The 15,485-nt window shown below is 40.7% G+C and overlaps 2 protein-coding genes across 2 annotated transcripts in view; one reads left to right on the forward strand and one right to left on the reverse strand.

Moving 5' to 3' along the window:
* Positions 1-15,485, forward strand: part of SPTLC2 (serine palmitoyltransferase long chain base subunit 2) — a 112,620-nt gene that overhangs the window by 60,146 nt on the left and 36,989 nt on the right. The gene's annotated exons all lie outside the window — the stretch shown is intronic.
* Positions 12,966-15,481, reverse strand: LOC132420082 (small ubiquitin-related modifier 1-like). Its single transcript, XM_060004118.1, has one exon. The coding sequence runs from the start codon at positions 13,498-13,500 to the stop codon at positions 13,156-13,158; it is 345 nt and encodes a 114-aa protein (XP_059860101.1). The 5' UTR covers positions 13,501-15,481; the 3' UTR covers positions 12,966-13,155.

A 15,485-nucleotide genomic window follows, 5' to 3' on the forward strand; every position in this document is an offset into this window, starting at 1 on the left:
CTGTTTGTTTGTTCTTTTATTTTTCTAGGTATTTGTTCTTTAATTCTTCAAGGTCTTTGTTAAATATATCTTGCATCTTCTCGATCTTTGCCTCCATTCTTTTTCCAAGGTCCTGGATCATCTTCACTATCATTATTCTGAATTCTTTTTCTGGAATGTTGCCTATCTCCACTTCATTTAGGTGTTTTTCTGGGGTTTTATCTTGTTCCTTCATCTGGTACATAGTCCTCTGCCTTTTCATTTTGTCTGTCTTTCTATGAATGTAGTTTTGGTTCTTTGGGCTACAGAATTGTAGTTCTGCTTGCTTCTACTGTCTGCCCTCTGGTGGATGAGGCTATCCAAGAGCCTTGTGCAAGCTTCCTGATGGGAGGGACTGGTGGCGGGTAGAGCTGGGTGTTGCTCTGGGGAGGGCAGAGCTCAGTAAAACTTTAATCCGCTTGTCTGTTGACGGGTGGCGCTGGGTTCCCTCCCTGTTGGTTGTTTGGCCTGAGGCAACCCAGCACTGGAGCCTTCCCGGCTCTTTGGTGGGGCTGGTGGCGGACTCTAGGAGGGCTCACGCCAAGGAGTACTTCCCAGAACTTCTGCTGCCAGTGTCCTTGTCCCCGTGGTGAGCCACAGCCACCCCCCGCCTCTGCAGGAGACCTTCCAACACTAGTAGGTAGGTCTGGTTCAGTCTCCAGACCTACCTATGGGGTCACTGCTCCTTTCCCTGGGTCCCGATGTGCACACTACTTTGTGTGTGCCCTCCAAGAGTAGAGTCTCTGTTTCCCCCAGTCCTGTTGACGTGCTGCAGTCAGATCCCTCTAGCCTTCAAAATCTGATTCTCTAGGAATTCCTCCTCCCGTTGCCAGACCCCAGGTTGGGAAGCGTGATGTGGGGCTCAGAACCTTCACTCCAGTGGGTGGACTTATGTGGTATAAGTGTTCTCCAGTTTGTGAGTCACCAACCCAGCAGTTATAGGATTTGATTTTATTGTGATTGCATCCCTCCTTCCGTCTCATTGTGGCTTCTCCTTTGTCTTTGGATGTGGGGTATCTTTTTTGTTGAGTTCTAGTGTCTTCCTGTCAGCGATTGTTCAGCAGTTAGTTGTGATTCCTGTGCTTTCGCAAGAGGGAGTGAGCACACGTCCTTCTAGTCCACCATCTTGAGCAGCACAGTATTTTTTGGTTTGCTTTTTTCCCTGGGCCAGTTGCACTACCATCTATGGGTTCTAATCTCATTACCACACCCTTACCCCTTTGAGACTCAGATTCACTTTTCTGAACATACAGTGTTTGAAAGGTGTGTGTGTGTGTGTGTGTGTGTGTGTGTGTGTGTTTTAAGATCATGAATTTTTATATCTTCTCTAAGCTACTCTGTTATTGGAGCTGTTAGCATTTTATATATGATCATAAATTTGAGGCACAATTTCATTTTTGAGACTGATTTAGGAACTTAAGGAGCTCATATATTACATCTACAAAAGTATTTATTTTCTTCTTTCTTGGCCCAGTATGGACCCTTGTGGATATGTAGTGCACGTCTCTTGTTGCTGTACAACGATCATCTTTCCTGTCTTTTATTTTTAAATGTATATATTATTTCATTTTTTGAAACTTCCTGCAACTTCTGGAAACAAATGGACATTGTAGGGAAAAACAGGAGCATTCTAATCTTCCTTGGTGTTCTTGCTTTTCCCTGTTGGCTTTAAGGAACTGGGGGCTGGGGAAGAGAACTAAAAATTATGAAAAAAAAGTCACAATAATTTCAAATGTTTGTCCCTAAATTCTGTGATGTAGACCTGTAGTCATATGGCAGAGTTGATGTTTCTCATCATAATTTTTTTTAATATTTATTTTATTTACTTATTTATTTATATTTTTGGCTGTGTCGGGTCTTAGTTGTGGCATGCAGGATCTTTCATTGTGGCTCGTGGGCTCTTCGTTGCGGCACGAGGGCTTCTCTCTAGTTGTGGCACGTGGGCTCCAGAGCGCATGGGCTCTGTAGTTTGTGCCGTGCACACTCCCTAGTTGTGGCATGTGGGCTTAGTTGCCCCGAGGCATGTGGGATCTTAGTTCCCCAACCAGGGATTGAACCCACATCCCCTTCATTGGAAGGTGGATTCTTTACCACTGGACCACCATGGAAGCCCCTCATCATAATGTTTTTAAATCTTTTTCTTATCCGTAAAACAATCACAAGCTTACATAAAAGTTGGAAGTACAGCCCCCAAAAAACCTTTTTTCCTGAACCAGTTGAGAGTTAGTTGCTGATCTGAAGCCCCATCATCCCAAATGCTTTAGTGTGTACTTCCTACAGAACTATAATACAACCGACCACAGCAAGAAATTTACACTAATATGTTATTTAATTAACTAATATGAACATGTTATGAATTATTTCAGTAACTGATAATGATACATTATTACTGTCTGTTCCTCAGACTAGCATCCTGAGGCTGTGGATGTGGTTTAGAGTCACCTTTTGTACTTAGTTGTCATGTCTCTTTACTCTTCTTCAGTCACAGTTCCTCGGTCTTTCTTTGACTTCTGTGACGTTGACACTTTTAACAATTACAGGCCAGTTATTATACAGAATATCCCTCAATTTGGGTTCATCTAGTGTTTCCTCGTGGTTAAGATTCAGCCTACGTATCTTTAACAGGAACAGCACAGAAATTATGCTGCTTTTTCTCATTGTATCCTCTCTTCATCTTCTCAACTAAATATGTAACTGTCTTCAGGTTATGTAGGCCTGAAATCGTAGCCACATTTCCCCATGTCTAAGTCAAAATCTGTTGATTCTGCCTGTCACTTCTGCTTATTCCCACTGCCATATGACTGTTTCAGGCCCTGTCTCCCTGTTCCTTAAACAGTTGCACCACTCATAACTGCATTTTCCTTGCTCCAGTCTTTCCTGTACCACTTATTAATCTTCCTAACATACAGCTTCTGTTGGTGTCTGCCTAAAGATGCCGAAATATAGAATAACAGTCTTTAGTAACTCCTAGTTGCCTACAGAATAAAGTTCAATTCTTTATATGATGTTTGAGATCCTCTATAGTTTGACTTTAGCTTAACCATCTTTTCCTGTACCCTCATTTAAACCAATTTGGTGCTTCTGACAGAATGCTCATCCTCCTGTCACCGAAATTCTGTTCATTCTTCACAGCAAAGTGAAATGCTGTCTTTTATGACACCTTTGTGCTGATTCATTTTTTCCTTCCAAAAGCCATGTTTCACAACTTTATATCTCACATTTATAATTTTGTCTCACAGAGCCAGTGCTTAATGTTTGAACACAATGTTTTCTTCAAAGTGTGTAAGTCAATCAATAGACTTATACGATAGATGTTACAATTGTTGTCCCAGTCCTAAAATACTGAACATATAATGAAATCTCTAAGCCTTTTCATTGCAATTCTCTAAGCCTTTTCATGCAATTTTTTAAATGTAAATAAGATTTTTTTATTTAAAAAATCTTTAACTTCTTAAACAATTTTTAAAGGTTACTTTCCATTTACACTTATTACTAAATGTTGGCTATATTCCCTGTGTTGTACCCTACATTCTTCAGCCTATCTTACACCCAATAGTTCGTGCCTCCCACCCCTCACCCCTCTATTGCCCCCCCTCATTGTAATTTTGACTATATATCTCAAGTATTTTATGTTACTGAATTTTGATTTTTTTCTCTTTAACATGTCGCTAATTGGCTAATAATAGCATAATTCCAGTGAGTATATGAAGTTTATTATTGCCACATTCAGCATGTCTAATAATTTTTGGGTTTGTCCTGAATGAATTAAGTTTGAGTCCTGTGTATCTTATTAGTATTCATACTTTATTTTTTCTCTTCAGAGTCAGTAGATACCGTCTTAAGTTTATAAACAACACATTTTGAAATTACGAAATAGTCTTTAGGGAACTCCTTGGCAGTCCAGTGGTTAGGACTCGGTGCTTTCACTTCTGTGACCTGGGTTCAGTCCCTGGTTGGGGAGCTAAGATTCTGCAAGCCACGCAGCACAGCCAAAAAAAAGAAAAAAGAAAGAAATAGTCTTTAAATTTATAAAGATAACTAGCCACTAGAAGAATTTTAAAATAGTAGTATTACAAAAAGTGGTGGTGATTAGTGGAGGAAACATGGAAAGTAGGAGTACAGATGCCTTATCTAAGCACCATCCATAATAAACTTACACCTCTGCTGCTGACGGAAGAGGCAGCAGAGGTGTAAGTTTATTATTCAGCATTTTGGTACTAGCCACGAAGAGAGCCAGAAACAGAGCCTGGAACTTCTTGCTGGGAGTGGGAATGGAGGTGGCTGGGTGGAGGAGGGCAACTTCTTTTTTTTTTTTTTAATAATTTTCTGTACTATTAGAATTTTATTTTACCAGATTGAATGTGTTACTTTTATATTTAAAACTTTTTTTGTTTTAGACTCCAGAGTACATTAATAACTTACATGAAAGTAAATCCTGCCTAAGATAAGTTTGAAAGTAAGCCTTAAACATACACACAAATAGTCTGTGGTTGATTATTGATAAATGTTTTCATCTTTTTTGTGGGAAGACTTGTTATTCTTCGGTGATGAGAGTGTAGAGCCTTCAGAAAAGCTGCAGCATGCAGGGGCAGTTGAGATCCTTTCCCTACCCTACTTTGTAAGCACTCCTTTCTTCTTTCTCCCAATCTTTTCCACATTTCCCCTCCAATTCCTATCCTTTTCTCAAAGAAGAGAGGGCCATGTGACTACAGTGATGGGTAGATACTGAGAGCCGTCTTGCCTAGGAACCACCTAAGAGCTGTCTTACCTAAGATAACAGTGGTTAGGAATTGTGTTTGTACCTTGAGTAGACATACTGAGTTAGAACAGGCTGGTGAGTAGAAAAAAATGAGACCTAGGAAATTCTGACAAATTACACAAGACATTTGAAATTCTAGATTTTACTTCACACGTCACTAATCCACGTCCAGTAATAGAAATTTAGCTGTAAGATCTATTTATGAATCAAGGCAACATGTCTGACCAAAGGAACTAAAATTGCGCTTTTCCATTTTCCAGAGTTGTGTTTTGATGTATTTTATTTCTGTCCAAAGATGTAGTTAATAACAAGCACAGCACCTAGCTTAGTGTCTGAAATCTAGTAGCCTTTTGATAAATTTGGTGAATGAATGAACACACACATGATCGAGAAATATTAGAAAATGGATGGGTTCTTAAAGTACGTTGCTTGTATACTTGAATGTTAAGCCAGAATGGCCAAATTGTGGAACAAAATAAACTAGATAGGTACATTTTACTAGATAAATTTTAATATGATGACAGAAATAACTTTCTTTGTAGAAAACTGCACTTTTTGTACTTCTTAGTATTGAAGGGAACTGAGAGCTCATTCAGGTGGCTGTTGGCATAGGAGGAAGAAAAAGAATACCTTGGGCAGATAGAGGTTTAATTAAAATTCGGTTTGGCTCATTTGAATTAATTCCTATAATAGACTTGTTAATAAGGTGTTAAATGATTACCTTGAGAATCCCAAGAACTGTCAAAAGCTAATTAGAACTGAGAAGCTTTTTTTGTAAATTTCTATTCAGATTCTCTGCCCATCCTTTTTTTAAAACTTTTTTTTTTTTTAAAAGCATTCCAGGATCCCCATGCTGAGGGGGCAGAACCCTTAAAGAAAACAGTCTTGAGAGAGGGTGGCGGTGGGAGTGGTCATAAAGAGAATTTCCTGCTTCTGGAGAGGGGGTGCTGACATCCGCTCGTTACCTTTGGCAGGCAGGCTTTTCATTTGGTTGAACCTGGGTACCCTTCTTTCCAATCCCTATGCTTTCTGAGCCTAGGAATATTTGGGTTCCACTTTTTTCTTTATTATTATGTATCTGCTTTTATGTAATTTGTTTATTTCACTATTAGAGATTCATCTAAGTAAAAATCAAGTTTTCTAGAGAACACAGTTTAATTCTTAGCCACAGTACAGTTTAGCAGTATATCTAATGCTGGAGAGTAGATTAGATCCCTCCTTTCTTGTAACTTACAGCCTAGAGCACTGTTGAGAAATACTTAATTCTTCATTTATCAAACATTTCTCAAGCACTCGCTCTGTATCCTGTGGTGGGTATGCTGTTGAGGGGTACAGAGTTGAACAATACATGATCCTTGCCTTTGAAAATGCGTATAGTCTAGTGGTAGGGGTAAGATTCCAGAAGGGACTGGTTTCAGAGCCACAAATAAATTCTTCTTTGTTTCAGCTTCCCCTTTTCTTGTTTTCCCTCCTTCCTTCTCCTCCTCCCTCACCCCCACCCCCAAAAAACCCCCTTAAACTTCCTTAAATCCAGCTAATTATTTGAAGCAAATTCAGATCTTATTGATTTTATGTTTCTTACTAATTTTTCTACCTAAATGGATTTTTCCTATGGAATATATATCACTTCAGTAAATTACCAGCAATCAAAGAAAAAGATTTTCTTTCTGTAAAGTAGCCTCTTTATTACCTAGCAAAAAGGGCTTTTTAACGAATAGCTAAAGCCTTCTGAAATCAGCAAGCAGTATAACCACTTTACAGGTAGAGAAAATTGAGCTCACACACAAGATAAGTTTTCTCAATATTTTGTCTTCAAGTAGAATGTGGCTTTTCTGAACTCCATCCACTTCATAATCTATTTTTAATTTTCTGATTTCTTGTCTGCGAATTTTCAAAAAAACAGCTGAGTTTAGTTGTGAGTAATCGCCCCTACAAATGAAAGCCTACCTCTTTCCTCTCCATGGATCAGTAACCCCTTTAACCTCCCTCTCTGCTTCAGAAATCTACCCTGAATACTCAAGAGCTTTTGTAGCACGGTCTGTCTATTACTTCTTCCACTCCCATTTATTTCTTCCAAATCCAAGTGCTAATAAAAATTTCTTGCCACAAGAGTGGTCTCTCCTTTTGCGTCTTGTTTCAGAGTTTGTTTTAAGCTGGCTGTTAAGATGCCCACAGGCAGCAGGCTGGAAGCTAACCTTTGAACAAATGTAGACTTGTTCATTTAGTAGAATGTTGTTATTAATGCACAACATAAATAAGGAGTTTGAGGATGTTCCCCTTGGACAGGAAAGGAGCCCCAAAGTCGATGCCCCTCATATTGGAGAAGATGTGGTAAGATGATATAAGGGAACTAAACTCTTAATTAAACTACTGTGAATCACATTATTATTATTTTTTTAAGATTGAAGTGGGTGAACTACCTTAGTTTTATTTCATAATAAAATTAATTTTAAAGATTTTTTTCCATGATTTGATTTGTTCATTTACTGTTTGGGTGAGATGAATGACCATTTCTTCTCATCACTTATAATTTTCAACTTTATAGCCCAGTCTCTGTTTTGTTTGTTGAAGAGGAATAACTTTCTCAATCTTTTCTTTTTTAATATGTATTTTATTTATTTATTTGGTTGTGCCGGGTCTTAGTTGCAGCAGACGGGCTCCTTAGTTGCAGCTTATGGGCTCCTTAGTTGTGGCATGCATGTGGGATCTAGTTCCCTGACCAGGGATCGAACCCGGGCTCCAGGCATTGGGAGCACAGAGTCTTAACCATTGTGCCACCAGGGAAGTCCCTTTCTCAATATTAACACAGTTGGAATTGCTTTTTTCCCCCAAAATTATTTTTTTATTTGTCTTTTCTTTTATTTAATTTTGGCTGCACTGTGCAGCATGTGGGGTCTTAGTTCCCTGACCAGGGATCAAACCTGTGACCCCTGCGGTGGAAGCACAGTCTTAACCTCTGGACCGCCAGGGAAGTCCCTTCCCCAGAATTATTATTATTATTATTATTATTATTTTTTTTGCATTACGTGGGCCTCTCACTGTTGTGGCCTCTCCCGTTGCAGAGCACAGGCTCTGGACACGCAGGCTCAGCGGCCATGGCTCACAGGCCCAACCGCTCTGCAGCATGTGGGATCTTCCCAGACCGCGGCACGAACCCGTGTCCCCTGCATCAGCAGGCGGACTCTCAACCACTGCGCCACCAGGGAAGCCCCCCCAGAATTATTTTTGAGGACTTTATCTAGGAGACTTGATCCTAGATTTTCATCAACTTTATTGCAGTTTATTGCCATAGGAATACTTAATATGTATAAATAAGTGACAAGATAGATGGACTCTTCTCAGTTAAGAACCCGATATCCTCCTTAAGGCTTTCCTTAAGATTTGAGAGCTTTTTGAAGAGCATTTGATTTTTTTTTTTTTTTTTTTTTTTTTTTGCGGTACGCGGGCCTCTCACTGCTGTGGCCTCTCCCGTTGCGGAGCACAGACTCCAGACGCGCAGGCCCAGTGGCCACGGCTCACGGGCTCAGCTGCTCCGCGGCATGTGGGATCTTCCCGGACCGGGGCACGAACCCGTGTCCCCTGCATCGGCAGGCGGACTCTCAACCACTGCGCCACCAGGGAAGCCCTGATTTTTTTTTTTTAATTGTCACCTGTGGTTTAGAAAAAATAAATTATCTAAATACTTGTATCTGCCTGCTATCTACGTTGACGTAGATACGTGGAATGAGTTTCAGAAGGATCTCATTAAGGTGTACTCTTTTAAGCCCCTGTTCTCAAACTTTGTCCATGGACCACCTGCGTCAAAGTTACTTTTAGTATGGTGGTTCCTAACCTTGGTCACACACAGGAAAGCTTAAAAATTAGTAATAATGCCAATGTCACGCCCCTTTGCAGACCCACGACTATCTGGGGGTGAGGCTCCTGCAGGATGTTATTTAAAAGCACCCCAGATGATTCTAATGTGCAGCCAGGGTTGAGCACCACAGTTATAGAGCTTGTTAAAAATGAGGATTCGAGTCTGTTTCACCAGACCATGAGTCTTGGTGGACAAAGGCCTTAGACTATGCATTTTAAATAAAATCTCAATTAATAATGCAAACTAACTTTTAAGAGGTTCGAGGATTCTCTCTCTCTTTTTCTTGAGCTCGTTTACATCAATGAGAACCAAAAGCCACTCTACTGATTGGTGGTAATTGGGGAAAAGAAAGGAAATTGGAAGACAAGATATTTGATCTGTTTCTTTTAAAAGAAAAATAAGGGAAATATTGGCCTGTGGAACAGGAGTTTGGTGGTGATGTTAAGTTGCCAATTTTCATTGTTTTTGGAAATCTAAATGCATTGATGCTTCCTTCTAAAGAGCTGGTGGTCCTTCCTGAATGAATCAGTGGCATAGGTGAAGTTAGAACAAATTAGGAGAGGGAAAAGAGACAACTAAGGATTCAGAGACCTATGTTCAGGCCTCTTAAGGATGGTTGGAATTATTTTTTTTTTAATGCTACTTGTATTTTTTATAGCCTATTAATTCAGATTCTCAAATTTTGTACGTAACCTACAAAAGGCCTTGCTCACTATATACTCTTTTTTTAAATGTTCAATACTAATCAGTTTTGTGAAATTCTTACTTATTGCCTTGCCTTCCGCCTCTGAAACTAGTTTAATTCCAAGCCTCGCCTTCACCAGTGATTGCTGTATCTGCTAACCCTCTTCATCTGTCCATGGGTGCTTGACCACAGTACGCATATTTCCTCATCCCTTCCTTTCTGTCTAAAAGTAGCTTGTAATATGTTCCAGTACCAAAGGAGGACAGTAGGACAGTCTGGACAAATTAAGCCTTTCTGTCCTAATTGTGAGCTGGCACCCTTTAAAACTCAGTTCCTTAATTTTTCAGAGGTACTTGGCCTCTTTTCTTCCTTTTGTTTAGGGCCCTGTTTCTGGCTCTGCATTAGCAACCATTTTTAAAAATTCTTGATTATATTGAATCAACAACTTAAAGCCTTGGCCCCTGCTGCTTGTTGCACATCCTGTGGCAGTCCTCAGGAAATCCTAGTTTGGGGCATTAAAACTAATTAAAGGATTAAACTACTACTAGGGAGAGGGTGATAAACAAGTGCTTGTGACAGGAATTCACTGTGCAGTGCTTGGTGTTAAGGAGCTGCTCTAGCTGTTGAGGAGAGAAATAGCAGTAGTAATAATGGGAGAGTAGATTCAAATACTTGTATGCATTCTTGTAGGGAGATAAAGAACCAAAGGGCTGCTTTAGAACAGTATCCCTAGGGTAGGGAGGGGCGGGCTGTCTCCTTTGATGTTCATTAACTTAACAATTGCCCAAGCTGAGCACTTTGATATTTGTTGACAGTCTAGCAAAACAGGGGCTGCGTCTAGAAGATGGTAAACCTAGTTCCCACTCATTTTGCTTCAGTGTTCCAAAGTTACTGAACTCTTGCTTCCTGAAAGTCCCTTATAAATATCCCTTTTACAAGACTGTTCACTGAAGCAGAAAGGTACATTTATTTTCCTCTGTTCCCTGGAACTCTTAAGAGCCTAACAGGAAGATTGTCTAGTGCCATTTAATTGGGACTTAAGTGTTATTAAAGTCAGTCTGCCCTGCCTTTTAGCTAATATTTCTTTTACTTTTGTTTTAGGTAACATTTTAATTTTTATATTTTATTTATTTAATAAATTTATTTATTTTTACTTTTGGCTGCATTGGGTCTTCGTTACTGCGCACGGGCTTTCTCTAGTTGCGGCTAGCAGGGGCTACTCTGTTGCAGTGGGCGGGCTTCTCATTGTGGTGGCTTCTCTTGTTGCGGAGCATGGGCTCTAGGTGTGCAGGCTTCAGTAGTTGTGTCACGTGGGCTCAGTAGTTGTGGCTTGCAGGCTCTAGAGCACAGGCTCAGTAGTTGTGGCGCACGGGCTTAGTTGCTCTGCGGCATGTGGGATCTTCCCGGACCAGGGCTCAAACCCGTATCCCTTGCATTGGCAGGTGGATTCTTTTTTTTTTTTTTTTTGCGGTACGCGGGCCTCTCACTGTTGTGTGGCCTTTCCCATTGCGGAGCACAGGCTCCGGGCACACAGGCTCAGCGGCCATGGCTCACGGGCCCAGCCGCTCCGCAGCATGTGGGATCTTCCCGGACCAGGGCACGAACCCATATCCCCTGCATCGGCAGGTGGACTCTCAACCACTGTACCACCAGGGAAGCCCCGGCAGGTGGATTCTTAACCACTGCACCACCAGGGAAGTCCCAAGGTAACATTTTTAAATAGGATACTTTATTCTTCTTTGTCTGAGGTCATGTGAAAAACATGAATAGATAAATTCAAGTTCCAGCATAGTGTGGTTTTAAAAATAGCTTCATTGATTTTTTTTTTACATCCTATGCTCTATTCTCTCTTCCACCACTACTTCCTTCTCCAGTCCCTTTTGGTATTTTAAGATATTTTTAGATATAATGATGTTAATTTTCATCTACATCTCTGCAGGTGTTCATGTAGAAGTTAAAGAACTAAGGATGACCATAAAGGTCAGTTGATTTGTGTGTTTGCTGGCATTCTTTTGTCTCTCTTGCTCCTTCCAGGAGGCCATGAGTTGCTGCTCTTCATGATGCATCCTGACTGGATACTTGTGACAAGTACATAATTTAATGATCTAGAAAGTGCTGTGGTGAGAGTTGAGAGCGTTGTCTGCTGCTTTGCCCCCTCACTTTAGAGCTGTTCAAAGAGAGTGACTACTGATGATTTAGGAAGATGAATGAAGAAGAGACTGATTCTTTAACGAAGAAAACTTTAGGACCTAGTTAAGGATTAATCCCTCTTCTGCCCAACTCACAAACTACGGTATCATCTAAATGTGAAAAAAATATATATCATGAAGTAGAAGTTCCTTCATGGTTTAACCTTGTTAATTATCAATATATTTCTGTTGGCATGAAAATCAACTTCAGTATCTATACATTTGTAAGATTCATAAAATAAGCAAAAAGTATCAAAATTTTAACAAGTACCAAATATTTGCTACTACTTGTAGAAAAGGTTTTTCCCCCCATTGTTACCTTTACTTACTCAGTTTTTTTAAACAAATATTTTGTTTATTTTAATGAAGCTGGTACAGACAGTGTCCATTTAAAACCCATATCCCAGGCCAAAAAGTACCAAAAAGAGCAGTGTTCTGTTGTATACACTTCTGCATGAATAACTTTAACTGCTAATGAAAAGTAGAACTTTTCTGGGATCTTCAAGCAAGGTGTTTTTTTTGTTTTCTTTTTTTTTTTATAATTTTTTATTTATTTAGTTTGTTTTTGGCTGCACTGGGTCTTTGTTGCTGTGCACGGGCTTTCTCTAGTTGCGGCGAGCAGGGGCTACTCTTCGTTGCGGTGCGCGGGCTTCCCATTGCAGTGGCTTCTCTTGTTGCAGAGCACGGGCTCTAGGCGGGCGGGCTTCAGTAGTTGTGGCACACGGGCTCAGTAGTTGTGGCTCGCAGGCTCTAGAGCGTAGGCTCAGTAGTTGTGGTGCTCGGGCTTAGTTGCTCCACGGCATGTGGGATATTCTCTGACCAGGGCTCGAACTCATGTCCCCTGCATTGGCAGGCGGATTCTTAACCACTGCACCAGCAGGGAAGCCCCTCAAGCAAGGTTTTTCTTTCATCTTAAAATGCTTTCTCTGCAGTGAAGCCATCTTTGGAGTTAGTCATTATTCTCACCACCTCTGTCATCTTTACTCCAACCTGATATTCCTGTTCTTTTGGTCCAGACCCTCAGATTTTAAAAGTAGCTTTAAGTTAAGGAAAGGGCATTTTTCCACAGTTCAATTCTCTGAAAAACTTCCATCTCCCACTGAAAGTCACAGTCCAGGAGTGAAGCAACCACATGCTAGAACTTCAGGGCCAATTGGAAAGTCATTATGAACACTCGCATTAGTCGCTGTTATTTATCACAAGCGTGCAAATGCACAGTCCTGGAAAAGGTGGCCTCTCTGTGCACACATGTAATTTTTAAAAAGGAGAGGGCAATATGAAGGGGGCTGAGGTTTGATCACCAAAAATCAGCACAGTGAAAACAAACAGTAATGAATAATGGGCACTAGAATTCAAATTACCAGATGTTTTAAAAAAATGGGGTGCCAGTTTTCAATTCTGTTTTGAACGCTACATTACAAAAGAACTTTTTTTTTTTTTTTTTTTGCGGTACGCGGGCCTCTCACTGTCGTGGTCTCTCCCGTTGCGGAGCGGAAGCTCCGGACGCGCAGGCTCAGCAGCCGCGGCTCATGGGCCCAGCCGCTCTGCGGCACGCGGGATCCTCCCAGACTGGGGCACGAACCCGTGTCCCCTGCATCGGCAGGCGGACTCTCAACCACTGCGCCACCAGGGAAGCCCAGAACTAATTTTAAAAATAAAAAAAGGATTGAGGGAGAAGAATAAAAAAATCTAAACCATTGAATGCCCCCATTTGTTTCTGATAAACTTCAATCACATCTTCTTCCTCCATTCCCAGTTCTTTTGGAGTGTGAGTGTCAGCAATTCTCTGACCTTCAAAGAGAAACCTGAGTGAATTCATGGGAACTCCCTGTCTTTGACAGTATGATTCTTTGAGTTTCTTGTGATGCGTCATCATTTTCACCTTGAAGTGAATCTCACTGCTATCCTGTCTGATGACTTTGAGTTTAGTGTTCTCTCCTTCCTTCTTATCCCCCAAGTCCTCAGTTGAAGGTTTTGCCTCCTGGTCAGACATGGTGACAGTGGCTTCCCCCAGGGTCTCCACCCAGCCGTCGCCTCAGGTAGGCAGAACCTTGCTCTAGGATTTACAAATCCATCTCTTTCCCACAACACAACACTATGGCTGCAGGGACTTCTGCTATGCCTCCTACTTGTTCAGTTTTTAATTATTTAGGAAGCCTGCCTGCTCTTGTGGGGATGTATAGAGAGCATGGCTACAAGATTTTTTATTCTAAGATATTTGCTGCTATATGTGATTTTGAGTAATGTCTCCCATTCAGTTTTTCCTGAACAACACCCCGTCAGTGACAGGGTGCTCTGTTCCCGGGTCCTAGAGAGCTGTTTGTTTTTGCAGTTGATAAAGGATAAAAGAAGTACTTGGTCATTTTTATATTTGATGTGGTGAGTGGTTCTTATCTCTTCTTTATAACCAAAACCATTTAAGTGAAGTACAGTAATTACATGGGTTAGTATTCTTTCCAATTCTATGCTTATACTTCAAATGATAGTACCGGGGATTGTGGCCATTTGCAGAGAGAAGTAGAAAAGAGAGTAGAAGATAAGTGGCTCTAACAGCAGTTAGAAATCGTTCTTAACTTCTAAGTAAAAGTACGGCCATTATTCAAGAAAATTTTCTGTTAAGTATCATCTAAGTCCCATTGGACCTGGAATAACTTGGTCAAATGAATAGATTGCTGTCTCTTGGAGAGGGTTCCACGCTTTCTAAGGCATCAGTGCTAAAATCATCATCATAAAGCATTTGCTGGGCTTTCCTTGTGCAGTATTTTTACAGGGAGGTAGAGGGAAAGAGGGAGAGAAAGATGTTATAAGGAATCAGCTCATGCAGTTATAGAGACTGACAAGATTCAAGATCTACAGCAGGCAAACTGGAGACCCAAATGATCTAGTCCAGATACCATCAGTCTCAAGATCCAGGAGAAGCTGACGCTTCAGTTCAAGTATGAAGGCAGGAGAAAAAAAAAAAAAAGTCCCACCTTAACAGTCAGGCAGGAGGAATTCCTTCTTACCTGGGGGGCCTTTTTGTACTATTTCGGCTTTCAGCTGATTGGATGTGGCTCACCCACATAGGGCAGTCAGCCAATTTAAATATTACTCTCATTCAAAACACCCCCACAGACACATACAGAGTAATGTTTGACTAAATATCTGGGGCCCATGAAGCCTAGTCAGGGTGTTACATAAAATCAGCCATCACGGGGACTTCCCTGGTGGCGCAGTGGTTAAGACTCTGCACTCCCAATGCAGGGGGCCTGGGTTCAATCCCTGGTCAGGGAACTAGATCCCACATGCATGCCGCAGCTAAGAGTTCACATGCCACAACTAAGGAGCTGGCAAGCCGTAACTAAGGAGCCCATGAGCCACAACTAAGGAGCCCGCTGGCTGCAACTAAGGAGCCTGCCTGCTGCAACTAAGACCTGGTGCAACCAAATAAATAAATAAAAATAAATATTAAAAAAAAAAAAGCCATCACAGTATCCTCAGTTGATTAGCCCACTTTTTTTGGATACTGAAATTTGCCTCTAATGTTTTTCAGCTTCAGGAGAAGTAAATGAGTGAATAAACTCTGTCTAAGCCTATCAACTTTTTTCCCTCCATATTGGGCTTGACAGTTAAGACCCAACTTTCGTTCTAAAGTCTGGTTCCCTTGGAATGTTGACAGTTTTACAATATTAAGTTCAGTTAACTTTATATTTTAGTTTCTATTCATTAATTCATTTTTAGTTGGTGCCATACATGATGTTTATACCCTTGGCAATTTGCTAGAAAGTAGATCATCAGTAACAGCCAAGAAGAACAAATGAATTAATTTGGGAACTTTGTTATATGATTCTAATTAATGAAAGTAAGAGACCAACAAGTAAAACTGATGGATATAGAGTTTATGTTTATCTGTACAAATATGAAGATGTGTTTTTATGTTCTGATTTAAGTTCTGATTTTGGAATTCTTTTTCTATATAGTTTTATTTTGTTTGAGTCC

Source organism: Delphinus delphis, chromosome 2 (genome assembly GCF_949987515.2).
Source record: "Delphinus delphis chromosome 2, mDelDel1.2, whole genome shotgun sequence".
In the NCBI taxonomy this organism is placed as follows: Eukaryota; Metazoa; Chordata; class Mammalia; order Artiodactyla; family Delphinidae; genus Delphinus; species Delphinus delphis.